Consider the following 27,915-nt stretch of genomic DNA (forward strand, 5'->3'; position numbering starts at 1 on the left):
CGCCACAATTGTTTTTTAATCCTAATCTTCATTTATGCCTCGCTTTAAGATAAAGTCAGTTTTCGGCAGTCCCAAAACACCTCCAGCTATGGACTTACCGCGCACATTTCAGGAAGATGAAGATCCACCTTTAACTCCGCTTCAATTGAAGGGTTACAAGTCAACCACCCATCACAAGCTCTTGCCAACGGAACTGGCAGAGGAACTTCGTCTCCATATCCCTCCCATCCTCCAGATCTCGCATTCTTGGACTCTCCAGTACTCATTGGAACAGGATGGAACATCACTAAATACTTTCTACAGCAGAATGCGGCCGCAGCCAGGCGAGTCAACGGCCCGAAGAAAAGGATACCTTCTGGTTGTGATGGACACCCAACACCGGCTGTTTGGGGCATATCTGAACGATTATCTAAGGCCGCTAGACAAAAAACAGTATTATGGGAACGGGGACTGTTTTTTATGGAAGGCAGAGCGCGATAGTATAAAAAATATCCATACGCTAGAGGCTTCTGGGGAACAACTGAGACTGAAAGTATTCCCATACACTTCGATGAATGATTACATAATCTACTCGAACCACGATTTTGTCAGCATAGGGTCCGGAGGCGGGCGATTTGGTCTGTATATCAATGGTGATCTGGAAAATGGGGCCACTGACAGTGTCGAGACCTTTGGCAACGAGCCACTGACTACAGAAAAGTTCAAAATCCTTGGATTGGAGTTGTGGAAAATCGACTAAACTCTTGATAACTATATTCTTAATTTTGAGCACTCTCAGCCTGCAGCTCCTTCAAAAGCTCTTCGCTGAAAACATCCTTTTCTGAGTTCGATCCCTCTTTCTGGACGGAATAAGATTTCAGGTCTATCTCCGAATCGTCAGCATAGGAGGATAATTTTGAAGGGTCAATTTTGTTTCGTGACCCAAACCCAAACGCGTTGAAGAACTCATTTATATTCTTTCCAGCTTTGGACAATGAGCTAGACTTGTCAGCCGCCTCTCGAGACAACTCGTCATCGATCACCACCGAATCGAAATCATCGGTCTCTTTATAACCTTTGCTCATTTCGGAGCCATCACTTTCAAAATAATCCGCATCGTCATCCTTCAATGTAGTCTTGCTGGAAACGCCTGTTTTCTTCTTTGTGCTTGCATCAGCAGCCGCTCTTCCAGGGTCATTATACTCCTCATAATCTGAAGCGTCATGGGACTTCTGTCCTTTAGCTGGCTTTTTGATTTTCATGCCCGTATCCTTCTCTGGAGCAACTCCGCCTTTTTTGCCTGCTTTCGTAGCTCCTCCAAAAGAGCCACTGGATGATGCAAATCCTCCCCTCTGGTATGTGTTTCCTGTGTCCTCCTCGTCTCCAAATGGCATCTTATCCAAACCCAACTCATCAAACGCATCGTCTTCAACGTAGCCCAAGTCAGTCTTTGTGCCTTTACTGGCAAGTTTGAAGTAAGTCACCCAAATTTCTCCCAGGTTGTCCCATTTTTCAGTGTCCTGGGCACTGAAGGAAATAACTTGCCCTTTGGGGATCTTTTCGTTCTTACCTCCACCAATTACATCGTAAGCACACCAAAGATAGTTCTCACACTGCGACGTCATCACCCAACCACGAGTTGGCTCCCCGTCTCCAGAATCAAGGTTGTATTCTGCTGGAGGAGGAATGAGGGCGCTCGTGATATGCAACGGAGAAATGTACTCTTTCTTCAGTTGCAGCAGGTCCTTCCCTTCATTCCTCTCGTAGTTGATGTCTTTATAATATGAATCTGGACGTTTACATGTCAAAAATCCTGAATTGAACCAAAGCAATTTCTTGGAGTCGTCGGAAATATGTCCTGGGTGGGTTGAGCACAGCTCATTTGCCACCATCCGATGCTTTTTGTCGGTCAACGTGCCCACCGCGACAGCTGGATGGGAATTAAATCTATAGGTCCTGCCCATGAATTCTTGACCGAGCCAGATGAATTCCTTTTCTCCATGCACTGAGTTGGAAAGCAGCTTAAAGAATGGCATCGATGCAGCCATTAAAAGACCATCAAACTTTTCTTTTTTGTTGAGTGCAAATAGGCCAGCTTCCATGTAGTGTCTTGCCTTCTCTCCAAAGAATCTATTGTGCAAAGTCTCATCTGAAGGCACCTTCAACTGCAGATAATCACGCTCGACGTCAGTGTTCAAAAACTCAACGAAGAATTTCATGATTCCCTCGTAAAGGAACGAGTTTGCTTCTCTGTCTCTGAAAAACAGTGAATGGGTGTCCCTGTAAGCAGGCAATTGAAAGTACTCTTCAATCCCAAGTAATGGAACGGTATCTGTGTCCAATACAATGATCTCCTCAAAGGAGCTGAACAAGCAGGCCAGCAGCTTCATGTACCACCTCTGGAAGAAGTGCTTGTACCGGAATATGACCGTTTTGGAAACATCTACAAAGGTAAGATCTTGGGTTGGCTGTTTGGCAAATTTGGTGCCCTTTGGCAGTTTCATGATTGGGTCTGTCGCACATTCAACCAATTTCTTGATGGACGTCAAACTGAGATCGTTGTTGTGAAAAATTTCGATTGGAAGCTTGTTTCCAGAAACCCTGAGAAGCGCAAGCAATCCGCTCAACTCTGGCACCTGGCCGTCTGAAGCTGTGATGACAATTCCCCGTCCGGATAATTTTGTTTGAATTTTTTTCAGCAAGCATGTAGAATCATCTTGCCCGAAAACATCGGTATTGACTTCATCCATACGTTTGTTGTACTTTGTGAAAGTGGGAAGGTATCCGGAAAGCCATGGATACACCACCTTTGTTGCTTTACAACAGAGGTCGTTCATTTCGGAGGTTTCGAAAGGAGCTGGGTCTTGAAAAAACAGCTTGTTGACTATCCTCAAGTGGTTCAGCGTATTGAGGATTTCTCTCGAGGAGTTCTCGTTGATCTTGAGCTTGAGATCCTTTATGTTTAGCAAGTTTGACTTGAAAAGCTCGTCTGTAAGACCCAGTTCGCCCATTTCCTCGGGTGAAAGAATGTCCTTCAAAGCCACCCATTTCAACAGCCTGGACTCTAGATAATTTTTGGGATTGTAGATGTCTCGGTAGATGGTCTCTTGGATGGGTCTGAAGCTAAAGCCTGTTTTAGGAAGCACTTCATTCAGATACACTTGAGCCTGCTGAACGGTATCGAGGCTGGCGTAGTCATTACCGTTGGGGTACTTTTCCTTCAAAACATCCATCGGATTTAGTGTCTCATTAAAGGACACACGTTCGATAGGCTCGTTCACCAGATCATCGATTTGGCCCATCACGGTGAGTTTTTGGTAAAACTCATCCGTGTCTAGCTGGTCCCTAGATTTGATTGTTCTGAGATATTTCTCCTTGAAGGTGCCAGCGTACTCGTCCCCAAGATCAAACTCAATGGAGTTCGAAACACGCAAGTTATATAGGAGGTTGATAGTAAACAGCGTCATGATCAGTAGCAGTAGTCTGCGATTGCTTTTGACGAACCGTTTGAGGCGCATCAATTTCCGTCTCTGGTCCGCCATCGTGGAGAATCTAAAAAAACAAAATTTTTATCTGAACAGGGGTTAGAAATAAAAGAGTAGCAGATAATTAAGCTACATGGACATTGGTCCCAGCAGTTGTTCCGCTGGCACTTTTTCTTACACATGCTGCTTAGTCATAGCTCAAGAACCCGCATGCACCTGTGTGGGCGTGTCCCTTGAATTTGGTCAAGCCTCCAAATCATAGACTCTACACGGTGTAAGGTCGCATGCTGGAAGCTTGCCATAAATATAAAATATTGATCGTCTCGAGGCTGTGCACGCACGTGTGGGTCAGCAGTTAGTTTTTGTTAGCTGCTCGCTTTTTGGCATCATGAAGTTTGGAGAGACGCTCAAGTCCTCGCTGATCAAGGAGTATGCCTACTACTATATTCAGTACGATGAGCTGAAATATGCCATCAGCAGGGGGCTAAGCAAGAATGACAACAAGTGGTCCGACTCCCTCGAGGAGGACTTTCTCAACAAGATGGAAGGAGAGCTCGACAAAGTGTACAACTTCGTGGTCCTAAAGCACAAAGAGATTCTTCGTCGGATGAAAGAGGTGGAGAAGCTGGTGAATGACACGGTCGAAAACTCCAGAAATGCCACTGACGAAGAGGCAGAATTCTACGAGCAAGACTTCCAGGATCTGGAAGAAGAGCTTAGCGATATCATTGCCGATGTGCACGACCTCAACAAGTTCACAAGGCTCAATTATATTGGCTTCCAGAAGATCCTCAAAAAGCATGACAAGCTGACCAAGTTTATCCTGAAGCCTATTTTCCAGGCCCGGCTGAACGCCAAGGCATTTTACAAGGACAATTACGACTCTCTGATTGTGAACCTATCCAGGCTCTACGACCTCGTCAGAACAAGAGGAAACCCTGTAAAAGGCGACTCTGCGGCAGGGGGTTCTATGCAGAACTTTGTCCGTCAAACGACAAAGTACTGGGTGCATCCTGATAACATCACGGAGCTGAAACTTATTATTTTGAAACACCTTCCTGTACTCGTGTTCAACTCGAATAAGGAGTTTGAGCCCGAAGACTCAGCAATAACGTCGATCTACTACGACAACAAGGACATGGACCTCTATTATGGACGGTTGCTCAAGACTGAGGGAGCAGAGGCCATCAGAATTAGATGGTACGGAGGAATGGGTGCGGAAACTGTTTTTGTGGAAAGAAAAACCCACAGAGAGGACTGGACAGGGGAGAAGAGTGTCAAGGCCAGATTCCCTCTCAAGGAGAAAAACGTGAATGAGTTCATGCGGGGACAGTACACTGTCAAGCAGGCATTTGAGAAGATGCGCAAGGATGGTAAGAAAAGCGTGCAAGAAATTGAGAGCCTCGAAAGACTTGCCCAGGAAGTGCAGTATAGAGTCATCAAGGACAAGCTGAGACCGGTCATGAGGTCTTTCTACAATAGAACAGCGTTCCAGCTTCCGGGAGATGCAAGAGTCAGAATTTCTCTCGATACAGAGCTCACAATGGTCAGAGAAGACAACTTTGACGGCATCGACCGAACTCACGGAAACTGGAGAAGAATGGATATTGGTGTAAACTATCCGTTTGCTAACCTACCTCCTAAGGATGTCGAGAGATTTCCGTATGCCGTTTTGGAAGTCAAACTCCAAACCCAAATGGGCCAGGAGCCCCCACAATGGGTGAAAGAAATGGTATCTTCACATCTGGTGGAAGCTGTTCCCAAATTCTCCAAGTTTATTCATGGCTGTGCCACCTTGCTTTCTGACAGAGTTGATCTGATTCCATTCTGGCTGCCTCAGATGGACGTCGACATTAAGAAGCCAAAGAAAGACGAGAACTATGGTATTGTGAGACAACGCCATACAGAATCGGGCCATGGAGAGCTTGATGAGGAAGAGCTAGCTGGCTCCAGCTTGAGTTCGGGCACTGCTGCTCCTCACTACGGATCTGTCTCTTTCAACGAAAACAATAATCGAATTGAGGAGATCTCGGAACCTGAAAATAATACGATAATACACAGATTGGTCTCCTGGTACAAGGAATTCACCAAACCAGACCATTCCTTCAACAAGGTGCCGGAGGGAACTGTTTTTGATGCAAAGTTTACTGCTCCACCGGGGAAGAAGATCGCTGTTGTGGTGCGTGTGGAACCTAAAGTCTACTTTGCCACAGAACGAACTTATCTTTCGTGGCTCTCGATTGCCCTTATTTTTGGTGCCACTGCCCATACCCTTCTCAATTACGGCGATCTGGTCTCGTTCATCACCTCCACCTGTTTTTACTTCACTGCCATCCTAACAATCGTCTACTCCACATATGTCTACATTTTCCGCGTCGTGAATATTAGGAACAAGCGTGCTGTGCGCTACGATGATAAGTTTGGCCCTGCGCTGGTTTGCTCAGCTCTGGCGCTGTCAGTGTTTGTCAACTTCCTTTTCAGACTACTAAAATAAATTAAATATTAAGTGCACGAAAAAAATATTATATATTTATTTAATGAGCATCGAATCCCCTGATTACTCAGATCAATCTATCAAAGAGCTGTCGCAGAAAATTGCCGAGCAAATAGTAGCGTGGCCACCCGAGCACCGTCTGGTGGCTACGCCTCAATCGACATGGACATTCACGCAGGGTTTTATTTTGGGCCAGCTTTCTGTCATCGTACTATTCGTTATGTTCATCAGGTTTTTCATTTTCAGTGAAAGCGCACCCACCGTACCGGGCAACTCGAAGAAAGTAAATGTTCCTGTGTTGAATGCACCAAATGCAGCCCAGGAAAATGAGGACTCTACGATAGACACAATTCTGGAAAAAACATACTACGACGTGCGCAGCCACCAGCCCGAATCCCTCGACTGGTTCAATGTGTTGGTCGCCCAACTCATATCGCAGTTTAGAAACGAGGCCCTCAACAACAACAATATCCATCGCTCGCTGAACGAAGTATTTGGGTCCTCAATCGTACCGGATTTTCTCGACAAAATCGTGATTACAGAAATAAGTATAGGCAACGATTTCCCCATCTTCAGCAATTGTCGGATCAAGAATACAGACGGACGACTAGAAGCCAAAATCGATGTCGATGTGGCAGATACGCTTACGTTAGGAGTCGAAACAAAACTTTTGATCAACCAGCCAAAACCGCTAGCAGCGTCGCTTCCGGTCAGGTTGTCGGTCTCTATTGTCAGATTTTCTGGCTGTCTTACTGTCTCCTTAATCAGCAGTGCTGAGGAGTCTGACGCTACAGACAACTCTGTCGGACTCATGTTCTCGTTCAGCCCAGATTTCCGACTCGAGTTCGATATCAAGTCGCTGATCGGCTCCCGTACAAAGCTAGAAAACATTCCTCGCATAAGTTCTATTATCGAAAACACCTTGAGAAACTGGTTCATAGAGAGATGCATCGAGCCTCGCTTCCAATTTATCAAACTGCCTAGCCTGTGGCCGCGCAAGAAAACGACTCGTCAAACGAGCACTGGCGATGAAGACGAAACCATATAGACTCAGAACGGATCTTCATAAGGATCATCCTCATCGTAGTCGTCATCTTTTTCAAACTCGTAAACAATGGCGCCTCCCACGGCTCCCAAGGACTGCTGCGCCTGCAAGAATGGAAGGTCTACCTGTTCACGAGCCAGCTTCTGTTTCTGTGTGGTGGTCAAGTTAAAAGTCGTGAGATTCTCCAACAGCTCGGCGTCGTCTCCGGCGACAACACGTTCCTGCTTGACTTCGTATGCGTGAGTTAGTGTATCTATAATAAATGCATACTCCAAAGCGCGGCCCGATTTCCTTCTGTAAGTCATCTTTGTCTCGAAAACTGGCTTGTTTGACACCCCAACCGGAATCTCCAGCTTGTGAGACGCAACTTCCAGCTCCTCGTCTGTCAGTGACGAGTTTGCAGGCTTTAGCTCGAAAACTGTCGTTGCCATGAACAGCAGCCTTTGAAGAGCGGTTGGCATGTTCTGAGAGCCAGGCGCAGAAACCTGAGGAATTGAAGTATGGTAAGTTGCGCAGAGGACTGTAGTGGGCGATATTACCCCACGCAGGAAACTATTAAGCTGATTTTCAGGAATATAGTTGATCGAATCGATGATCACTAACTGTTTTGTATTCTTGGCAACTTTTGCAATAATTTCCTCGGGAGACAGTTCGTCGCAAAACACAAACTCGTCCACTTCGGGTCGGTTGAGAGTCTCAAAGGATAAGTATGTGATAGGAACGGATTCGCTCTTGGCCTTGTGTATGAGCTCTTGCTGCAAGTAGTAGCTTGACTGAATAACAGAGTCCAGCACTAACAGCAGTGGCGATAACTCTTTGAGTGACAGCACCCTGTTCAAGAGAACAGTTGCCGAGTTGACAGAACTCATTGATGGAATTTATATAATTTTTTTTTTTCCCCCTGGATTTTTAGTATGTCGATCAGCACAACTCTGTATAGAAAAGGCCCTGGGCAATAGCTCTTCTTTGGGTCATGAATGCCTAATAAATACCTTCGTGGTAATTAAAGTCTGCTTCGTTGGTCTCGTATGAGTACTCAGCCAAGTTCGCTTCTTCGAACTCCTCGCCTCGATTAATATCTTCGGTGGGGTCGTTGTAATACGAGCGGTTCACGAGGAAAGTGATCATTCTTGATTGAAACTCGATAATGTCTTGGTGGCTTGCAAAATCGACATCTGACTCATCCGGCGTCGACGCAGTCGACAGTTCCACCACCGATGGATAGCACTCGTTATACCATGTCTCCTTACCCTGGTGAGGATAAGCTGGAACGTTGACTATCCACTTGTCGACTTTTTCTTTGTGAGGCATGTTTGCTGCTTGTCGTGGATTGAACTCTGACGGAAACTTTTGGATCTCTGTGTAAGACATCATATCTCTATCATGGTCGCTTGGAAGAATGAATATAGGCTGTATGGAGGGAGAGAGCGGTGAGTGATCATGCTGTCGCTGCTTTCTTGGAGTGTTATTGCTCAATTTCCTTGGATGCTGGTTTGCTACCAAGAATGGCGTTAGTTGTCCAATTGGCACGGGAGACCCGGACACTGCCAGTTCTCCGTTTGTTTTCGGCGTGTCTTGAAGTTCCTTAAACAAATTGTAACAGTTCTTCTGTTCATTGTTTGTAAATTGAGGTATAAACTTGCACTGTGGTTTGGACTGCGTGGCAGGGTTGGGCATAGAGTGAGGATGCTCGGGCGTGTAAGCCATCATAAACTCCGGATTTAATTTTCTCTTGTTTGCGATAGGAGTCTGTAACTTAAGCGGTTAGATCTGGCGCTTTCCTAGAAAATGACTGAACGTACTTCAAAGTCTGCCATAAGCAGGAAGAGGGGAAAACTATAATCGTTATAGGCGATCGGATGTTATCGCCCAAAGAAATAGGGATGAGAGAATTATCCTTAGAGAAGAAAATTTAAGGGCCCCAATGCGTCGATCGACGTTTATTAAAAACGAATATCGATAGACAAATATATCTGATTTATGGGCGTTCATGGACTCTGGGAGATTGTCGGCCCTACGGCGCGTCCTGTGCGACTCGAGGCCATGGCAAAAAAGAGGCTTGCTGTTGACGCCTCGATCTGGATCTACCAGTTCCTCAAGGCTGTGAGAGATGTGCAAGGCAATCAACTGGTCAACTCCCATATAGTTGGGTTTTTCCGCCGAATATGCAAGCTTCTCTACTTTGGAATCAGGCCTGTGTTTGTATTTGATGGCGGGGCGCCGCTTTTGAAGAAACAAACCATCAGCAAGAGACGAGAGAAAAGGGAAGGCAGCAAAGAAACCGCAGAGCAGGTTGCGCGCAGACTGCTGGCAAAACAGCTTCAGAATCGGGCCGAGGGGAACCCTGATGCGTCCAAACAGCCAAAATCCAAGGCCAAGACCAAAGAAGTGCCCATTGACCAACGACAGTTTACTCAGTTTTACGAAGACAATAATTATTTTGACACCAGGGACAAAAAGCAGGAACAGGAACTTGAGAAACGGACGCCCAAGAAAGAGAATGAAAACCGCATATTCCGCAGGCAAGACGAGTACGATCTCCCGCACATTGAGAGCTTTAAGGTAGACAAGAATGACCAGCGGGTGATCACAGATTATGAATACGACCGACTTACTTCTGATCTACAAGACGAGCTTGGAGGCATTGATCTCGACACGATCGACCCAAAATCCGAGGAGTTTGCCCGTCTTCCGCTTTCTACTCAGTATATAGTCCTTTCCCATTTGCGACTGCGTTCGCGTTTGAGAATGGGCTACACAAAGCAGCAACTAGAGACCCTATTCCCGAACAGCATGGATTTTTCTAAATTTCAAATTCAGATGGTTCAGAAGCGCAACTTTCTCACTCAAAAACTGATGAATGTGGCCGGAATGGATGAGAAGGAGGCCAAGTCGCGGCGTATTGCTAGCGATCGAGATCGTATTTACGAGCTTCAGAGGAACGAAAACGGGTATACTTTGTCGATCAAAGATGATGGCCATAGTGCAGAGAAGCCCATTGATCTAAACAGTGATGAGGAGCGGGACGAAGATGAAGATGACGAAGAGTGGGAAGATGTTATAGAGCCTGTCAAGATGCCCTCCCCGATGGGGACTGCTGCATCTGAGCCGATGTTTGTTGGCGAAGTTGAGAGCTCAGAAAATAGCGAGGACACTACTATGGCCATGATCCAATCGCTGTACGAATACGCGAATAACAACAAGAAGAACTTGCAAAAGGCTGCGGAAATGAGCGAGGAGGAGCAATTGCGACAGGCTGTTGAACGATCAAAACAGGATTACTATAATATGATGGAACAGGAGCAGCAAAATGACGCGCCTTTTGATTATGGGGCTCCACCACCGCTAATATTGACCAAGGAATCGCTCGGGTCGAATATAGATAAGGTCACTGAGTCAAAACCTGTGTCTGTGCCTAAGTTTGATTTCAGAAGCAGTATACTCACTGCTAGCAAAACGGAAGAGCCCAAGAGCGTACAGCCACAGCCACAGCCAAAGCCAAAGAATGATAAAAAAAAACCGGAGGAAACTCCTGTCTGGTTTCAGACTCGAGTTTCGAAGAATGCCTATGGTGAGACAGGAAGTCACGAAAAGACCCAGGTAGATAAAACTGAGGACCAAAAAGCCGGACTGTTCGATTACGCTGACCTGGAACCGTACCTGGAGGAAGATGAAAGTGAGGATTATGGGGACGCTGAAGACCACGAAGCTTTTGAGTCTGAGGTCATCGAGCTAGATCCAGAGCCAGAGACAAAGCCAGAGAAAACAAACCCGGTCCATGACACGCTGGAGGGGGCTACTGTAATTGACCAACCAGGACCGAACCACTATTCCTCAGAGGCCACTTTGACAGAAGCTACGCCTACTCTGGCAGGTCAGCAGGTCGAGAGGGAAACCAAACATTCTGAGAATATACAGCAGGAAGTCTCCAAAATGCCAGAACCTTTGGACTACGTATTTTCGGATGAGGAGGAGGAGGAGCTTGAGCACAACCTTGAGAATGAAGAAGCTGCGTACGAAAAATTTGTGGATCAAGTCGGTACTAAAAAGCCATCATCGTCTTCCAGTTTCTGGTCGATGGACGACGAAGTGCAACTTCAAGAGAGTATGAAGAAACAAAAACGAGATGCAGACGAGGTTACCGTTAGGATGATTTTAGACATCCAAGACATGCTCTCCCGGTTTGGTCTCCCCTACATAACGGCACCGATGGAGGCAGAAGCCCAATGCGCTGAGCTTCTTCGTCTGGGATTAGTGGACGGCATTATCACAGACGATTCGGACTGTTTCCTTTTTGGTGGTGACCGAGTGTACAAAAACATGTTCAACGAGAAGAACTTTGTTGAATGTTACCAAATGGAGGACCTGGAGCGCGATCTAGGCCTGGATAGAAGAATGTTGATCGACTTAGCTATATTATTAGGAAGCGATTATACGGAAGGTATTAAGGGTGTTGGAAAAGTTGCAGCAATGGAGATTCTTGCTGAGTTTGGAACACTGGAAAGTTTCAAGCATTGGTGGCTCGACTATCAAAACGGCATTATTGATGAGTCCAAAGAAACACCGGTCAAGCGCAAGTTGCGCAAGTCGTTGAAGAAAACTGATCTATATCTGACTCCCGAGTTTCCGGACAAACGTGTGATTGAAGCATATCTGCATCCAGAGGTTGACCACGACAAGTCTGAGTTCCAATGGGGCTACCCCAACCTCGACAAGCTGCGCACTTTCCTGATGTACAATGTTGGATGGGGTAAGGAGAAAGTGGACACCATCTTGCTGCCGATTATCCAGAACATGAACAAGCCGCAGACAAGTATTGAGGAGTTTTTCCCTGTTGAGATGATTAGGCGCCGCCGTGATCTGGAAATGGGGCAGCGATTAAAAAATGCCACATCGAAATTAAGAAATGCTGCTAAGAATTCTGCAGAGACTGAGGAGCAGCCTTCCAAACGACGTCGGCAGCAGAAAAAACACGATCAGGACCACAAGCTTGGCTCGTAGCCCTCTGTCACTTCTGAATCATTACCATAAAGTTCCTGCCATTTCACGAACCCTCCTCTGAGCACGTATATTTTGAGGTCTGGGGCAGACTCAAGGTCTGCCAGGAACCGCATGAACTTCATTGCAGCGGAAGGTCCACGTTGTTGCGATAATGCACAATGGAATACCACGCTGTCTGCCTTGTTCTTCGAAATCTCGTCGAGGATTGTCTGGCAATGGGACCCCACGCTGGAACTGGGAATATGAAGACTAGACTTGATATGGCCGCCAATATAATCCGAATCTCTCACATCTACCACAACAAAGCGCGACCCGTGGTTGGTCGATTTTTGGGAGAACCATTGACGCAGCGTCGTCGGCTCTAGGTACTTTATGTTAGCGACAGAGAACATGATTATAATTTATTTTCCACTATTTTTTTCTAGCACTTTTTTTTCACTACTGGCGGGTTTCTTCACCTTGCGTCCTCTTTTTGTGACGACCGGCTTTTCCTCTTCGTCACTCTCAAACTCCGAGTGGCTGTCCCTTGCCACCCAATCTTTGAAATTTTCAATCAGACTGCGACGCGAATTAGTGCGTCCCAGGCCGTTGCCGTTGAATTTGGAGGCAAATGAGTCTGCAGGAGACTGACCAGGTGATGTTTCGTTTCTTCTTTTCAAAAACTCGCGCACTTCTGTGTAAAGGTCGCGAGATGCACTATTGAGGCTATCGTTGGTTCTCTTCCAGTAGGAGCGGAAGTCATTGATCTGTTTCTTGAAGTCCAGCTCGTTCTTTTTAAGCCAGGACACATTCAGCTCTTTTCTTGTGGCTCCCCGAGCAAAATTGCGCATCAGGTATTTGTCGTAGTCCCTGATGATCTTGGTAATGATGTCACTTGTACTGATTCCTTCTGTTCTCTGTGTTGCTAGGAACATGCCAGCTTCTTTCATGGGTTTATATATATCATCAATGCCCTGTGCCTGATAGGGAAGATCGTCGTGAGCGCAGTAGTCAATTTTGTGATCCTTGAGGAATTTCATGTTCAGAATCCAGGGAGCATCCTCTACCACCTCATCAACCCACTTGCAATGCCTCAGGGTTTCGTACCGTTGCTTGTCGGTGAGAACTGTCAGCCCCTTTCTCTTGTGTGTTTCTTCATCATTGGGGATCCCAACCACTAAAGTCACATTGGGGAACGCTTTTTTACACTGTTCCAGCTGTCTCATGTGGCCCAGATGAAACAGATCAAACACTCCATCTGCGTAGATTCGGACCGGCCGATCTTCTGGAGGCAGATTGAGCTTGAATCCCTTTGGCCGGAACTTGCGATACTCGGGAGGCAGCAGCTCGTCGTACTCTTTTTCTTTTCTACGAAACTCTTCCTCCTCTTTTGAAGAGCGTGTCCTGGGTTTCTTCGATGCTTGGATGTCGAGCTTGGCTTCAATGTCATCCAAATCAGAGTCTTCTGATCTCGAACGCTTGTTGCTCTTCTTGAATAGTTTTGTGAAAGAGTCGGTTTTGATCAGACTATTCATTGACAATGTCCGCTTGAGAGCATTCTCCCCGGTCGGCGATGTTGATCTAGCCGATTGATCCTTGGAAGTCATTATTTCAAGGAGGAAATGTGGAATGTTAATAAATTTGAAGAAATACACCCTAAACCATTTGTTTTTTTCACTGTACTACAAATCCGCTAATGGCTGAACTTGGTAAAAACATTGGCGTGCTGCTGGAAAACGCAACCAAGAACCTTTCGTCAACCGTCAATGAGGCCATCCAAAGCAAAAACGTTAAGCTGCCCTCAGGATTGAACGCTTTTCTCTCCAATGGCCGCGCACAAAATCAAGAGCTCACTTCCTCGCAAGTCATCGAGGGGCTCAATTCTTCATCAGACAAAGAAATACAAACGTCCCTCAAGTACTTGGTGCGATTGATGACCACTAAACAGAACTCAGACCCTGAATTATTGCAATACTTCCCCCACGTCATAAAGAATATCACCTCCAACAATCTTAGGACCAAACGCCTAGTCTATATCATCCTCTTACGATATAACCATATGCAGCAGGACATTGCTCTCCTTTCAATCAATGCCATTCAAAAATCCCTCACAGACAAAAACTGCATCAATAGAGCTCTGGCTATCAGAACGCTGAGCGGAATCCGTATCCCGGCAATCCTGCCGATCTTGGTCCTGTCGATCAAGCGAACCATTTCAGATTCGTCTCCTCTTGTGCGTTCTGCCACTGCTGTGGCTATCACAAAATGTTTTCTACTAGACGTCAGCTTCAACAAGCACCACGCCGCCTCTACCCTCAAAGACGAATCAACAGTCCCGGCCCAAATGTACAATTTTCTGGCTATTCTTTTGAGCGACACTGATCCAAGAGTATTGAGTTCTGCGCTGAATTGTTTCTACACCATCTTTCCAGGTTATATGGACCTAATCCATCCCAGGTTTGCCTTTTTGGTGTCCAAGTTGACAGAGCTTGAAGATTACTCAAAAGTCATCCTGATTGATCTGGCAACAGATTACGCCCGTCTGTACCTTCCTAAACCGACGGATGATAGTATGGCACCGGAATTAACTCTTTTGGACTCCAAGTTGCGCTCTCTCATTTACTCTTCCTCTGCTAACGTCGTGCTCGCTCTGGTGCGCTTCTACGTAAACGTGCTGCCATTCAAGTTGGACGAAATACCGCTGGCAAAAATGCTTGTCAAGTTTTTGGGTGACGACGAGGTCACGCTCTACGTGCTCAAAGAGATCGTGTACTTGCTTGACCATGAACTGGTGAAATTTTCAAACTCACAGCTGTCGTACTACGTTCCTCTTCCAAATGAGCCCTTCAAGATCAGCGAATTGAAAGTGTACATCTTGGTTAAGCTGCTCAACACACAAAATTTCGATCAGATTTTCACAGAACTAGTTTTCCTGTTAAACACGGGCTCCACACAGCTCAAGTTAGCAGTAGTAAGGCTACTCAACCAATACCGTGGCACGGCCGAACAGAAAGCCAAGATAGGCCAATTATACCTCTCAAGGCTCGACTCCGAGAACGAAGAGCTTCTGGTTGCAGAGTATGTCACAGGACTGCGGATTATGGTGCAGAATGACCTGTTTGGAAATATCGACGTGCTGATAAAGCTCACAGGAAAACTGGTGAATGAGAGAGAGCTTACGCCTGTTGCCAGAGCTTCGATCATATGGCTTGTGGGAGAGTTTTCAAACCAGCAATATCATGACGACAAATCAGTAGCTCTAGCCAATTTCCTGCCCGACTTGATGCGAATCCTTGTGCGAGACTTTAGGAAACAGGAGTACCTGGTCAAAGTGGAGATTTTAACAGCCCTGACAAAATTAGTCTCGAAAGAACTGTATGCTAGCAAGCAGCAAGGAGAAGAGTACAACTACGAAAGCTTGATATGGAAATTGTTCAACTTCGTCTTGCAGCTTACCAAGTATGACTCCAACGTCGATCTAAGGGACAGGTCAAGGATGATTGGATCGATTCTTCCCAACGTGGTTTATCTCGACCAAGACCTCACTGCTACCACTGCTATAGAATTTCAGCAATACTACGGACAGAAAGCCTATGTTTTGGAGAAATGTGCGGAGAAACTGAATGAGGTGGAGCTTTCTATTTTGCTTTTCCAGACATCAAAACCGGCTCCTATATCTACGGATTCCTCGGTAAACAACAGCAATATAAACAAATACAACCAAGTTACGCCACAAGAGCTGAACTCAGAGCTCCTTGAATACTACAACGAGCTGCGTGCACAGGAATTCCAACTGAAGGATTATAACCAGCACAAGTCAATTTCTCACGCTGCAAAGCCTCCACCGGTTGTGAACTCTGCCACGACGATAAACATCGAGCCAAGACAGAGTGCAAGAAAGTACAAGTTGCAAACCCTGGACGATTTCCTGAAAGAAAAAGGTACGCTGAATGTGTTTGGAGGTAGCGAAGACGAATCGGGACCGGAAGACGAGGAAGACGAGGCCGACGAATTGGCCACCGCTGACGACGACGAAGATGCGCGCGACTCCGAATTTGAAAAATCGAGTTGAAAAACTATTTTTTAGCGCATTTCATAAAGTTTAAAATTTAATTCAATGTCGTCCTTTCTAGGGTTAGGAGGCTCCAAAAGCAACTCGGGTGCAGGCTCTTCGTTGAGCTCTGTGCAGACTCAGCAGGTCAAGGACCAAGTCAAGTCTTCCATCGCTACGGAAATGGCCACCGCATACGCTACCTCACTGGTGAACTCATTGACTGAAAATTGTTTCGATAAGTGTATCTTACAGCCATCATCGAGCTTGACCTCAGTTGAAGAGAACTGCATTAACGACTGCGCGTCCAAGTTCATGAGATCGTGGAACCTGATTTCTAAGTCATACATTGCTAGGATCAACAATCCATAAAAGACGGTAGACAAAATCAGCCGGGTCAAGTTCTCCCCAGTATGTACATAGCAGATGTGCTCCAGGTCTGCACTTTTGTTTAGTCTTTGAGCTCTGCCAAAATGAATCCAAGATTTACCACAATAATAAATACGTAACGTGGGCATTCCGACATAAATCCAGACTAAACTGAGGTGCATGGTAATCTATGCATGATGATCCGAGTGCCCAGGTACGGTTGTAGCGTGATGTTATGCAGAAATGTCCTGATAACCATCAGTGCTCCATATGAGCTTGACGGAATGTGCGCTGACGTAATGCTGATTTAGCGTGAAAAAAATTGCAGAGAATGCTAGCAGATCATGTTGCTCAGGTGTTTGAGGAGACCCGCTCTGTTTTCTGGTGTGCGCGCGGTGCGTCCGTACTCGACCAAAGGAAAGCTTGAGGATGATGATGACCTGAACTTTGATGCCGTGGACATCCTGAAGAAGCCCAACCCAGACGAAGATCAATTGCCCCAGTTCCAATCCTTTGACTGGTTCAAGGTGTTCAATTCTCCGCCAACCCAGCCCGGGAAACTTCCAGCTCCAGAGCGCGTTAAGAACCTGCAATCTGAACTGCTCAAGTACACGTCAATGGAGAGTATTGAGAAGCTGGTTCCAGACTTTCTCACCGCCTTCAACAATAGTCTCTCGGAGTTTGGGGACCGGTATTTGCAGGATGCTGTTGCTGAGGACGAGACTTTGCACATGATTTCTGAGCAGGAAGGCAAGGAGACTGCTTACTATCAGGCTGTTGTGGGGTTGTTGAAAGGCGAGACAGATATTCAGATTTTGAACTTGCGATTGCAGACCCCCCGCGAGGAGGTGGAGGAAGGTCTTTACAGCCGCTTTGTGGATTCGCTCAAAGAAGATGAGGACAAGTTCAACATTAATACTGTTTTGGAGGAGTATGCTAAATTCCCTGTTCCTCGGGCAAAGCACATCCAGCCAGAACACCTGGAGACGTTTCTTGAGCATTTCAAACTGTATTGTCTTTACTTGAGTCCGGAGCTGGTGAATTTGGTTTTCCAGGACATCATCGATTCTGGCATGATGATCACGCAGGAGGAACTGGTGCGCAGTCTGAGTTGCACATTGGCTACTAGCGAGGATTTCGACGAGGACACGTACAGACAGTATAAGCAGGTGTTTACGGGGTCTGGGTTCGAGTTGAACGTAGAGGCTTACAACATGCTGTTGACTGCATGTGTCGTTGCTCGCAATTCTGCGCTGTTTGACAAGATTCTGGCGGAAATGAACGAGGCCGGAGTGCAGCCTAACAGAACGACGTTCCAGCTGATGGCGGACCATTGCGGGAACCTCAGAGACACTAACAGACTGTTGAACCTGCTGGAGATGCGACTGGTTCAAATTCCGTTATTTCTGGACCCCAACGAGATCGCTACGTTTGCGAACGCCTTGTTGGACTGTGGGGAGCAGCAGCTGGCCAAAGATATGGTGGGCGTTCCGCTGCTTGTAAGAGATTTGTGCATCCACCACAATGAGCTGGACGTATCATCGTATGACGAGAACTTGCTCGAAGATCAGCTACACATGATTCCGTACCATTCTCCTCTGGACATGTTTGATTTCCTGACCAGGGACCAGAGGCTCTTTATGTTCTACCCCGTCATTCCGGAATGGACGTTTGACACGTTTGCAGAGCACGCTGAGTCATTCAAAGAGATCCAGGACGTGGTGCAGAACGTGCGCTCAAATTCTATCGGAGTTTCCATTCCTGTGGCTACCAAATACATGGAATTGTTTTACCAAGACCGAAAACGCCTGAGAATGGATCTTCTCACCAACGTGACCGACGAGCTGCTAAGCTCCACACAAGAAAAAGTGCTGTATCTGATCAGCAATCCACAGATGGTTCAGCTGGTGGTAAATCTCGGCCACCATTTTGTGCAGACGGGAGAGCTGCCGAACGATGACGTGACAAAACGCGCTCTTAGACAACTACAAACCGATCTAGACACTGACGCCGCACTAACCACTGCAGATGCTCTCGATAAGCGATTACGCAATGTGTCATGTTTGCTGAATTACTCATCAGAAAGTTCTTAGTTTGACATTTTCCGCAATTAGTCAAATTTCCTGACCGCGGTATTGTGGAGTTTTCTGGTATATCGGACTTGGTTGTGGCATGCTGTCGCGTCATACTGAGTCATGTGGCTAGTGAAATTTTTCCACATCTGTACATAGCAAATAACCTTAGTGGCCGAAAAGTATTGTTAAAATGCGCGTGATCTATTGGGGAAAGCCCCACCAAGGTACACCCATGCCAAAGACAAAATTTTCACCTGTGTTTTCATGTGGCTCCTTGTGGCTAGTGTCTCCGCATCAGCAGGTCCCAGTATAAATATATCCTTATATCCTTCTGAAACCCATCAAGATTATCTTTGCGATGATGTTTCTTCACGACCAGTTCTGCATCGTGGACAACAAGCAGCTTGACGACTACTCTGGTAGCATCTACTGCTCTAAGGAGTGCCAAATGAAGGACTCTTGTTACGATTCATCCACTAACAAACCTCCAAAGACGAGCAAGCTCGTGACATACTCCACCACGAACTTCAAAACAATGGCCCCGGAGGCACACGACGATGATGACGAAGACTTCTTTGCTCTGGAAGACCTGCACACAAACTCATACAAACCTAGCATTGCATCGACGCGCCGATCGACCTACATGGGATCACTGCCGTCTCTTCTCGAGGACTCTCCCTCGCTGGATTACTACGACAACGAGGATACCGTGGAAATCCACCATTGTGATCTACAGGACTGGGAGCAACCAGAGGTGGCAGCTTTAGACGAGAAATGGCTTTACGACACACCTAGGTTGCCGCCTGATTCGTGGGGATATCAGCTATCCAAAGAGCAGAAGAAAACCGCGAAGGAGACACAGGCTGACTCCGCGGCTCGCAACTACCAACTGTGGCTCTCTCGCATCAAATGAACGGTTTTTTATATACTCGCATTGCTACATACCGGTTTTAATGACTAATGGATAATTTCGATACAAACACGGTGTAAAGTTTTTTCCTTATTTCACTGTGGTGCTCGCATACTCGTTTAGCGTGTCGGGCAGCTACGAAAAAAAAATAGCTGATTTATCAATATTTCCCTCTTTTGATATATTGAGACCCACTGCTTAATTGAATAGACCGTCCTCACAAAGACCATGACTCGCCCTCAAAACGTTGGAATTAAGGCTATTGAACTCTACGTTCCTGGCCAGTATGTCAGCCAGGCTGACCTCGAGTCCTTTGATAACGTCTCGTCAGGAAAGTATACTATTGGTTTGGGACAGACCAAGATGGCCTTTGTCAACGATAGAGAAGACATTTACTCCATGGCATTGACTGTCTGCAGCAACTTGCTGAAGAATTACAACATCGACCCTAATTCCATCGGTAGACTGGAGGTGGGAACTGAGACGCTTCTTGACAAGAGCAAGAGTGCCAAGTCCGTGTTGATGCAGCTCTTTGGCGATAACACTGACATTGAGGGTGTGGACACCCTTAACGCATGTTATGGTGGTACCAATGCTGTTTTTAACGCCATCAACTGGGTCGAGTCCTCTGCTTGGGATGGCAGAGACGCGATAGTTGTTTGTGGAGACATCGCCATCTACGAGAAGGGTGCAGCTAGACCAACCGGAGGTGCAGGTACTGTTGCCATGCTGATCGGCCCAGACGCTCCTCTGACATTTGAGCCAATTAGAGGCTCCTACATGCAGCATGCTTACGACTTCTACAAGCCAAATTTCACATCTGAGTATCCTGTGGTTGATGGACACTTCTCGCAAACATGTTACATCAAAGCAGTTGATGAGTGCTATGCCAACTACTCCAAGAAGGCTGCTGCCAAAGGTTTGAGCAAGTCCAAGTTTGTTGGTGTGAAGTTCTTTGATTACAACGTGTTCCACGTTCCGAACTGCAAGTTGGTTGCCAAGTCTTACGGAAGAATGCTCTACAACGATTTCAGAGAGGACCAGTCTGATTTCCCAGATGTTGATGTCGGGCTCGCTTCCGTTGACTACGAAGCTTCTTTGACTGACAAGGCACTGGAGAAAACCTTTGTCAACATCGCCAAGCCTCTTCACAAGGAGAGAGTTGCCCCATCTCTGGAGGTGGGAACCAACATCGGTAACATGTACACTGGATCTGTTTACGGATCGCTGGCTTCTTTGTTGTACTACGTGGGTAACGATGCACTTCAGGGTAAGAGAATTGGTCTTTTCTCTTATGGTTCTGGACTCGCTGCTTCTCTCTTCTCCTTAAAGGTTACTGGTGACCTTTCCCACATCATCAAGATTCTTAATATTCAACAGAAGCTTGATAGCAGAATGCAAAAGACCCCGGAGGAGTACGAGGCTTGTTTGAGCTTGAGAGAGAGGATCCACCTGCAAAAGAGCTTCAAGCCATCTGGAGACATTGAATACATTCCAAAGGGGTCCTACTATTTGGTGGAGATCGATGACAAGTTCAGAAGAATCTACGAGATCAAGAAATAGGTTTATGATTCTTATACAGATAGTTCACATTGCTAGTTAATATTCATCCTCTCAAGACCATCAATCCTCCCACAAGGATCATTGCTATCGACACATACCACAACATATCATAGTTGTATTTGGACTTCCTCACAGCGTTAGTTCTGTATCTATTCTCTAAAGCTCTCTTGACCTTTTTTGATAATCCTGTAGATGATGAAGCCGCCGCCTCTGTATTTGATGCGCTACCGGCGTCCGCTGTAGGGTTCATGGTGATAGTTGGGAGCATTTGAGGTGGTCTGTAGGCCAAGTACAAGGGCTGCATTGGTGAGCCGTCGCTCTCGTAGAGTCTCAACTTGTATCTTCCGTGGAATGTATCCAGGGACACTTCATAGCTTTTGAAGACCTCTTTCTGTGAGTATCTGGAATATGTAGACACACCATTGTCATTGCAAGGATCGCTCAAAAGTTGTCTTCCGTCGACTTCAAATGGTGTAAGGATGATCGAACCAGTCGAATTAACTTCATAGGTACCGTGCTGAAAAATGAGCGCGGCGACTGCACAAGAGTGGTTTTTGGGGTTTGGAGTGACTTGGTAGATGGCTTCCTCAAAGTAGCCGTCCTCGTGGAATGAGTAACTGATTCCAGGCAGTGCTGGTTCAATCAAGAGTTCATCAATAGGGTCATAGAATCCTGGTCCTGTAAACACAGTGTTTGCCTTAGATGACCAGGTACCGTTAAGCGAAAGGTCTGAGTCGTCTGCGAGAACATATGACGCGGAAATCGCGACCAAAGTAAGCAGTTTGCACCAGCTCATACTCAAAAATAAGACACTTTTTCTGTATGAGTTTTTAGAAATTTGTGATTCTTCTCCTTTCACATTCTGTTTTTCTATTCTTAAAACCACTTTAGCTCAGCCACTCCACTAGCCGTGGCAAGACAGAGATAGGGGAATTAAAAAATTAGCTAAAAAAATTCACTCTATAAAGTTCTGCAAAAGGCATGTCGCAAAAGGTGATCCAACTTGATGATCCGTCGTCAGAAAATGGACATCGAGCAAAGCTTACTGGAACCTACTCGATTCCGGAACAATTCCAGCGTGAATTGGCCGAGGAAGCGGAATCCTATGAAGACCCTCTAACAAGACAGATTCAGAAGAAGGCCATTTCTGCTCGCGAAAACTCGTATCAGCAACGTAAGTACGACACTTTGCATAAACTGGAAGATGTCGGAGATGGTTCGAAGTCTTCGAGCTATCGCGAAGCGATGACTAATCGGTTCAAGGATAAGCAAAAGCAGGAAGAAAAGGGCGAAATAACTCAAGAATCGCAGCAGCTACGAAAGAGAGACAAGACTCCTCCTCGTCGCGAAAGGAAGCGCCGATGGGATGTCAAGGATTCTGACGCAGAGGCAGAGGAGCCCAAGCGTAAATCTAGATGGGAGGAAGAGCCTGAAGAGAAACCGCTCCCAATACCAGTTATTGATGGTATTCCACTGACAGAGGAGAATTTGAATATTCTTTTTCCCAGTGGCTTCCACAAGATACAGCCCCCTGCAGATTACAAGCCGGACCTGAGCATTCCTCCAGATTTGACTTCTTTCAATTCTTTGACAAATGTCGACCAATATATGATTCCCGACGAGAGCACGCTTCGTCAAGAGTTCAAATTTTTCAATCCTCAGCTTATCCATGATGTCCCTGGTTTAAAGGAGATCCAGTTTTTCAAAGAGACCGATATGAAGGTCTTCGGCAAACTGATCACCACGAAGGACACAAATCTCGACACTTTGAGCAATGACGAGAAGAAAGAGATTCAATGCATGAAACTCATTTTAATGATCAAAAACGGCTCGCCTCAAGTTCGAAAGGTATCATTGAGGCAGCTTCAAGAGAACGCGCGTTATTTCGGAGCGGACCACATATTCAACGTTATACTTCCTCTGCTAATGAGCAAGTCTCTCGAAGACCAGGAACGCCACTTACTGGTCAAAGTCGTTGGAAGAGTGCTTTTCCGCCTCGAAGAGCTAATCAGACCCTATGCTCACAAAATCCTGGTGGCCATCATGCCGTTGTTGATTGACGAGGACATGGTCACCCGGCTAGAAGGGCGAGAGATTATTTCAAACCTATCCAAGGCAGCTGGTCTGGCACACATGATATCTGTCCTACGTCCGGATATCGATCACTCAGACGACTACGTGCGAAATACCGTTGCACGCACGTTTGCTGTGATTGCGTCTTCGTTGGGGATCCAATCGCTGCTGCCTTTTCTGCGGGCTGTCTGCGGATCGAAAAAAAGCTGGATGGCTAGACACACGGGAGTGAAAATTGTGCAGCAGATAGCTATTTTGATGGGGTCGAGCATACTGCCATACCTCAATGGCCTTGTGAGTTGTGTTTCTAAAGCGATCACAGACGAGAACCTCAGTGTCCGGACGCTGGCAGCCACGGCCATCAGCAATTTGGCTGAGGCTTCTGCGCCTTATGGATTCGATGTTTTCGAAACAATTCTTGATCCTCTCTGGCAAGGCGTGCGCAGACATAGGGGCCGTGGACTCGCTGCGTTCTTACGTGCTATTGGGTATATCATTCCACTCATGGACGAGGAATACAGCAATTATTATACCCGCGAGGTGTTTAGAGTGCTTACAAGAGAGTTTTCGTCTCCCGAAGACGAGATGAAGAGGACCGTTCTGCGGATTGTCAAGCAGTGTTGCTCAATGGAGCTTGTGGACGGACGCCTGTTCAGAGAAGGCAAGATTATTGACGAATTCTTTTCCAATTTCTGGAACCGGCGCACGGCACTGGACACGCGAATTGAGAGGATGTGTGTGGACGCATCCGTTTCGCTTGCCAACAAGATCGGCCCGAACGGCGTAATTGAGCACATTCTGGTGCCCCTGAAGGACGAATCAGAAGCGTTTCGGCGCATGGCTGTTGAGACTGCTAGTAAAGTGGTCACCTCGCTAGGTTCCTTCGACCTGGACGACAGAACTGTGCAAAGGCTGCTGGATGGTTTGCTCTTTACTTTCCAAAGACAAACCACCGACGACCGCGTTGTTTTGAACGGATTCGGCAACATTCTTGTGTCGCTAGGCGTTCGGGTCAAGCCGCACATCATGAACATCATGAGCGCGTTGCTCTATCGCTTGAAAAACAAAACGCCAGAGGTTCGGCAGCAGGCTGCTGATCTGATTGCCCGCAGCAGCGTTGTGTTGAAGATCTGCGGCGAGGAGGACCTGCTTGTTCGGTTGTCGTCGATTTTGTACGAGGCGCTTGGCGAGGTGTATCCTGATGTTCTGGGCTCAATTTTGCTTGCCATGCGCAGCGTTATCCAGAACTTGGGTGTTGAGATGACAAATCCGCCAATATCGCAGATCCTAGCCACGTTGACTCCGATCCTGCGGAATAGACACGAAAAGGTGCAGGAGACTACCATCAACCTGATCGGAGACATTGCCGACAAGGGCAAGGAGTACATCAACCACAGAGAGTGGATGCGGATCAGTTTCGAGCTGCTGGAGATGCTCAAAGCGCGCAAAAAACAGATCCGCAAGAGCGCAAACACCACGTTCGGGCTCATTGCGCGTGCCATTGGGCCGGCAGACGTGCTGGTGACTCTACTTAACAATTTACGGGTCCAAGAAAGACAGCTTCGTGTGTGCACTGCCGTCGCGATTGGCATCGTCGCAGACACATGTTCGCCGTATACGGTGCTGCCAGCGATGATGAACGAGTACCGCTATTTCGACCGCAACGTGCAGAACGGGATTCTAAAGTCCATGTCGTTCATGTTCGAGTACATCGGCGACATGGGGGCAGACTACGTGTATGCGGTTTTGACGCTGCTGCAGGACGCCTTTACCGACCGCGACCTTGTGCATAGACAGATTGCCGCGACGGTGGTGAAGCACATGGCACTGGGCTGTGCGGGGCTGGGGTACGAGGACGCGTTTGTCCACTATTTGAACCTGATTTGGCCAAATGTGCTGGAAACTTCGCCGCATGTTATCATTCGGATTTTGGAAAGTGTGGAAGCCATCCGTGTTGCCATTGGATACGGGATGGTGATGAACTACGTAGTTGCCGGACTGTTCCATCCTGCTAGCAAGGTGCGGCACGCGTACTGGCAGGTCCACAACAGCATGTATCTGAACAACAGCGACGCTATGGTTCCGTACTATCCACGGCTGGATCGGGTGGGAAAGGAGCTCAAAGCAGAAGAGCCGCGCGTTTGCTTTGATAAAACAGATTACAGCGTGAAGGAGCTGGATTTGTGGTTGTAAAATGCAATGACACACAGACACCGCTATTGTTAATTTTAAAATCTGAAACATGGGGCTGTGCAGCGGTGAGGTAGCACAAGATGGAGAGTTGCTGAATCTTGAAAGATTATCATGGATGTTGGTTTGGGAGACGCCTATGCGAGACAGCTGGAGATGAGCAATTTGCTGAGCGTGAGGATCCAGTCTGTGCAATCGGAATCCAAGCAGCTGATGCACCATCTGGCAAAAGTGAAGCAGCAAGTGAAAGATGCAACTCTTCAGACTATGAGTGGCAATTGCACCACCATCGATCGCGTTCAGTTCCGTCCCTACCGAACGCTGCGAGGCCATTTTAACAAGGTGCTGGCGCTCAGCTGGCACCCCGACAACAGGCATCTGGCGACCGCTGCGCAGGACGGGTTTCTACTCTACTGGGATTCTGTCACGGGGCTCAAGAAGGGCCTGATCCGGCTGGACGACCCGTACGTGATTTGCACCGACATCTCGCCCAACGGTCACCTGGTGGCCACCGGCGGGCTTGAGAACGCGTGCATAGTGTACAAGTTGCATTCTTCCCAGAACGCAGAGATACAGCAACGAAACTCGATTGTCTCCATTTTCAAGGGCCACAAGGAGTACATCAGCGACCTGAGCTTTGTGGGGAACTCCCAGGTCCTCACAAGCTCCGGCGACAAGTCCATACTTCTTTGGGACATGGAGAAAGGCACCAAGTCTGTCACGTTCAACGGCCATCTTGGAGACGTTTTGGGCCTATCCATGTGTCCGACAGACAGCAATCTGTTTGTTTCGTGCTCCTCGGACCGGCTCTCCAATCTGTGGGATATCCGATGTCCACTCAATAGAAGACAGTTTCAGATCTCGCTGACCCACGACTCGTCCGCGGTCAAGTTTTTCCCAGATGGCTTCTCGTTTGCCTGCGGCACCGACGACGGCGAGCTTAAGCTATTTGACATCCGCTCCGACTGCGAGCTGGCCAGCTACCCTGTCAAGATGGTCCACCAGCATGTGCGGCCGCACAAGACGGAGGAGCTCTCGATCAGCGACTCTGCATCGTCGCTGCGTCTGAGCCGCAAGTCGTCGATGGTCGCGGCGCTGGACAACCCCGGCGTGCTGTCCATAGACTTTTCCCGAAGCGGACGGCTGTTGTTCGCTTCGTACGCCGAATTCTCGTCGGTCGTCGTCTGGGACACCGTGATGGGCACCGTTGTGGGCACGATGGATGGTCACCGCGACGCCGTGAGTGCGATAAAAGTCTCGCCCGACGGGCTGGGCATAGCGACCGCCTCGCGCGACCACACGAGCCGCATCTGGTCGGTCTAGTAATAAGCGCATGTATTGTATACACTCGTAAAATACATCTACATCTACTCTGCCCGCTTTTTGACGTAGTCCCAAAGACTCTTGAGCAACGTGTCTGGCAGCGTGAACAGGTCCATGGTGAACTCGCCGTTCTCCACGTCGTTCTTGACGCTCATCTCGGGCGTCTTATTATCGTTGATCATCTGCACCACGCCAAGAAGATCGTCCTCGGACAGCTTCGTGAGGTAGTCTGCCAGTTGCTCAAGATCGACGCCGCCCTTGGTGGCTGCGCCCTTCAGTTTTTTCGTCGTTCTCGAGTCGGCAACCGTGCCGGCCTTTCTCTTCGCTGCTGCCGCCGCGCCCGCTGCCTGACCTGAAGCAGGCGTCGCGCCTGAAGTCGCAGCCCCCGGCGTCGCAGACGCCTCGTTCGCGCTCGGAACATACCCTGTCTTGGCAAGCTCGCTCAGCAGCGCAGGCTTGTTGGTGTTGATCGTGATTGGCGTGTCGATAACGTACTTCTCCTTCATGAAATTGAGGTCGTGGTTAATTTTCTTCTCGCCGCCCTTCTCCATCACAGTCAGTGTGATGGGAATGTCGAACCCGCCCCATCCTTGCTCTTCGATCCTGAACGGTGGTTTCTTAAACGAACGCACCGGGTTCGCAAATGTGGGATGCAAATGGTACGTCACCTTCTCGAACAAGGTCGCCGGCTGTTCCACGCCCTTGTCGTCCACAAGGGAGATCTGGATGGCCCATTCTCTCATCGGGAACCCTTCCTGCACGGGAGGAATATCCTTGAGGATCTGTTGTGTAGTCGTCACTCTGACAGTTCTCTTCACTTCAACCATGGCAATTGCGACAACAAAATTTTTTTCACATTGTGAAGCCATTTAGAAGCCATATAGCGGGTCTCGGTTTGCGGGGACAGCCTTGGAGGACGAAAAACAGAAGCTGCTGAAGAAGCTCATGGCTACACGGGGCCACAGACTGCTCTTCAGGCGCGCCTGCGCGTCCACAATTTATCTGCAGGAAGTCGTTGCTGGCGGCGGCCAACGACGAGCTCACCAGAGTACGCGGTTTGGTGGTGTGTCATTGTGTATGCTCCGTCTACTCGGATGCTGGCACATTACCACTACCTGGCCAGTCAATGTCGAAAGGATTGCCTCTAGGGACACTTAGACGCGTCGATCGAGGCTTTGGCGCGTCGACCCGTGCAGTGGCGATCTATCTCGCTGAAAAATTTCAGTGCACGAGATCTGGCGGCGGCCGTCCTTGGAGCCTCCAAAGAACGCGGTAAACCGCCACCTGCCCGAAACTGTCTCGCAGTAGCACTCACAAAGTACGTAGGATAGGTCGTCCCTCCGGCCCCGATGTACATTTCGCCTTTTCGGCCTCTCAT

At 47.6% G+C, this 27,915-nt stretch overlaps 17 protein-coding genes across 17 annotated transcripts; 11 read left to right on the forward strand and 6 right to left on the reverse strand.

The window, feature by feature from the left end:
* Positions 1–88: 88 nt before the first annotated feature.
* On the forward strand, positions 89–3,506 carry OGAPODRAFT_99993 (uncharacterized protein; the record flags this gene model as incomplete). The annotated part of the gene is made up of 1 exon (XM_018358121.1): positions 89–3,506. One exon carries the CDS (start codon positions 89–91, stop codon positions 737–739), a length of 651 nt encoding a protein of 216 aa, XP_018210336.1. The 3' UTR covers positions 740–3,506.
* Positions 165–3,506, reverse strand: OGAPODRAFT_16392 (uncharacterized protein). Its single transcript, XM_018354395.1, has one exon. It carries the CDS (start codon positions 3,444–3,446, stop codon positions 759–761), a length of 2,688 nt encoding a protein of 895 aa, XP_018210337.1. The 5' UTR covers positions 3,447–3,506; the 3' UTR covers positions 165–758.
* A 317-nt stretch (positions 3,507–3,823) lies between these two features.
* OGAPODRAFT_16393 (uncharacterized protein) lies at positions 3,824–5,980 on the forward strand. Its single transcript, XM_018354396.1, has one exon. It carries the CDS (start codon positions 3,853–3,855, stop codon positions 5,956–5,958), a length of 2,106 nt encoding a protein of 701 aa, XP_018210338.1. The 5' UTR covers positions 3,824–3,852; the 3' UTR covers positions 5,959–5,980.
* Positions 5,981–6,001: 21 nt separating this feature from the next.
* On the forward strand, positions 6,002–7,734 carry OGAPODRAFT_99994 (uncharacterized protein; the record flags this gene model as incomplete). Its single annotated transcript, XM_018358122.1, has 1 exon — positions 6,002–7,734. One exon carries the CDS (start codon positions 6,002–6,004, stop codon positions 7,004–7,006), a length of 1,005 nt encoding a protein of 334 aa, XP_018210339.1. The 3' UTR covers positions 7,007–7,734.
* On the reverse strand, positions 6,176–7,872 carry OGAPODRAFT_76387 (uncharacterized protein; the record flags this gene model as incomplete). Its single annotated transcript, XM_018356170.1, has 1 exon — positions 6,176–7,872. One exon carries the CDS (start codon positions 7,870–7,872, stop codon positions 7,009–7,011), a length of 864 nt encoding a protein of 287 aa, XP_018210340.1. The 3' UTR covers positions 6,176–7,008.
* Positions 7,873–8,055: 183 nt separating this feature from the next.
* OGAPODRAFT_16394 (uncharacterized protein) lies at positions 8,056–8,551 on the reverse strand (the record flags this gene model as incomplete). The annotated part of the gene is made up of 1 exon (XM_018354397.1): positions 8,056–8,551. A coding segment is annotated over exon 1 (302 nt), but the record flags the coding sequence as incomplete, so codon positions are not given.
* Positions 8,552–8,993: 442 nt separating this feature from the next.
* OGAPODRAFT_16395 (uncharacterized protein) lies at positions 8,994–12,457 on the forward strand. Its single transcript, XM_018354398.1, has one exon. It carries the CDS (start codon positions 10,937–10,939, stop codon positions 12,002–12,004), a length of 1,068 nt encoding a protein of 355 aa, XP_018210343.1. The 5' UTR covers positions 8,994–10,936; the 3' UTR covers positions 12,005–12,457.
* On the reverse strand, positions 8,994–13,577 carry OGAPODRAFT_76390 (uncharacterized protein). The gene has a single exon (XM_018356171.1). It carries the CDS (start codon positions 13,516–13,518, stop codon positions 12,406–12,408), a length of 1,113 nt encoding a protein of 370 aa, XP_018210342.1. The 5' UTR covers positions 13,519–13,577; the 3' UTR covers positions 8,994–12,405.
* An 812-nt stretch (positions 13,578–14,389) lies between these two features.
* Positions 14,390–16,524, forward strand: OGAPODRAFT_16397 (uncharacterized protein). Its single transcript, XM_018354399.1, has one exon. The coding sequence runs from the start codon at positions 14,421–14,423 to the stop codon at positions 16,053–16,055; it is 1,635 nt and encodes a 544-aa protein (XP_018210344.1). The 5' UTR covers positions 14,390–14,420; the 3' UTR covers positions 16,056–16,524.
* OGAPODRAFT_8207 (uncharacterized protein) lies at positions 16,101–16,406 on the forward strand (the record flags this gene model as incomplete). The annotated part of the gene is made up of 1 exon (XM_018356588.1): positions 16,101–16,406. The coding sequence occupies one exon, from the start codon at positions 16,101–16,103 to the stop codon at positions 16,404–16,406; it is 306 nt and encodes a 101-aa protein (XP_018210345.1).
* Positions 16,525–16,747: 223 nt separating the features above from the next.
* Positions 16,748–18,496, forward strand: OGAPODRAFT_8208 (uncharacterized protein; the record flags this gene model as incomplete). The annotated part of the gene is made up of 1 exon (XM_018356591.1): positions 16,748–18,496. One exon carries the CDS (start codon positions 16,748–16,750, stop codon positions 18,494–18,496), a length of 1,749 nt encoding a protein of 582 aa, XP_018210346.1.
* Positions 18,497–18,821: 325 nt separating this feature from the next.
* Positions 18,822–19,452, forward strand: OGAPODRAFT_16398 (uncharacterized protein). Its single transcript, XM_018354400.1, has one exon. It carries the CDS (start codon positions 18,840–18,842, stop codon positions 19,389–19,391), a length of 552 nt encoding a protein of 183 aa, XP_018210347.1. The 5' UTR covers positions 18,822–18,839; the 3' UTR covers positions 19,392–19,452.
* A 150-nt stretch (positions 19,453–19,602) lies between these two features.
* On the forward strand, positions 19,603–21,710 carry OGAPODRAFT_16399 (uncharacterized protein). The gene has a single exon (XM_018354401.1). The coding sequence runs from the start codon at positions 19,617–19,619 to the stop codon at positions 20,949–20,951; it is 1,335 nt and encodes a 444-aa protein (XP_018210349.1). The 5' UTR covers positions 19,603–19,616; the 3' UTR covers positions 20,952–21,710.
* Positions 19,603–21,747, reverse strand: OGAPODRAFT_82421 (uncharacterized protein; the record flags this gene model as incomplete). The annotated part of the gene is made up of 1 exon (XM_018356613.1): positions 19,603–21,747. The coding sequence occupies one exon, from the start codon at positions 21,745–21,747 to the stop codon at positions 20,995–20,997; it is 753 nt and encodes a 250-aa protein (XP_018210348.1). The 3' UTR covers positions 19,603–20,994.
* Positions 21,748–23,436: 1,689 nt separating this feature from the next.
* OGAPODRAFT_16400 (uncharacterized protein) lies at positions 23,437–27,352 on the forward strand. Its single transcript, XM_018354402.1, has one exon. It carries the CDS (start codon positions 23,529–23,531, stop codon positions 25,215–25,217), a length of 1,689 nt encoding a protein of 562 aa, XP_018210350.1. The 5' UTR covers positions 23,437–23,528; the 3' UTR covers positions 25,218–27,352.
* OGAPODRAFT_49114 (uncharacterized protein) lies at positions 25,371–26,537 on the forward strand (the record flags this gene model as incomplete). The annotated part of the gene is made up of 2 exons (XM_018355615.1): positions 25,371–26,201; positions 26,292–26,537. The coding sequence occupies 2 exons, from the start codon at positions 25,371–25,373 to the stop codon at positions 26,535–26,537; spliced, it is 1,077 nt and encodes a 358-aa protein (XP_018210351.1).
* OGAPODRAFT_49586 (uncharacterized protein) lies at positions 26,582–27,364 on the reverse strand (the record flags this gene model as incomplete). Its single annotated transcript, XM_018355633.1, has 2 exons — positions 26,582–26,809; positions 26,843–27,364. 2 exons carry the CDS (start codon positions 27,362–27,364, stop codon positions 26,582–26,584), a joined length of 750 nt encoding a protein of 249 aa, XP_018210352.1.
* Positions 27,365–27,915: the final 551 nt, after the last annotated feature.

The sequence above is a fragment of the Ogataea polymorpha genome, assembly GCF_001664045.1.
Source record: "Ogataea polymorpha strain NCYC 495 leu1.1 chromosome Unknown OGAPOscaffold_4, whole genome shotgun sequence".
NCBI lineage: Eukaryota > Fungi > Ascomycota > Pichiomycetes > Pichiales > Pichiaceae > Ogataea > Ogataea polymorpha.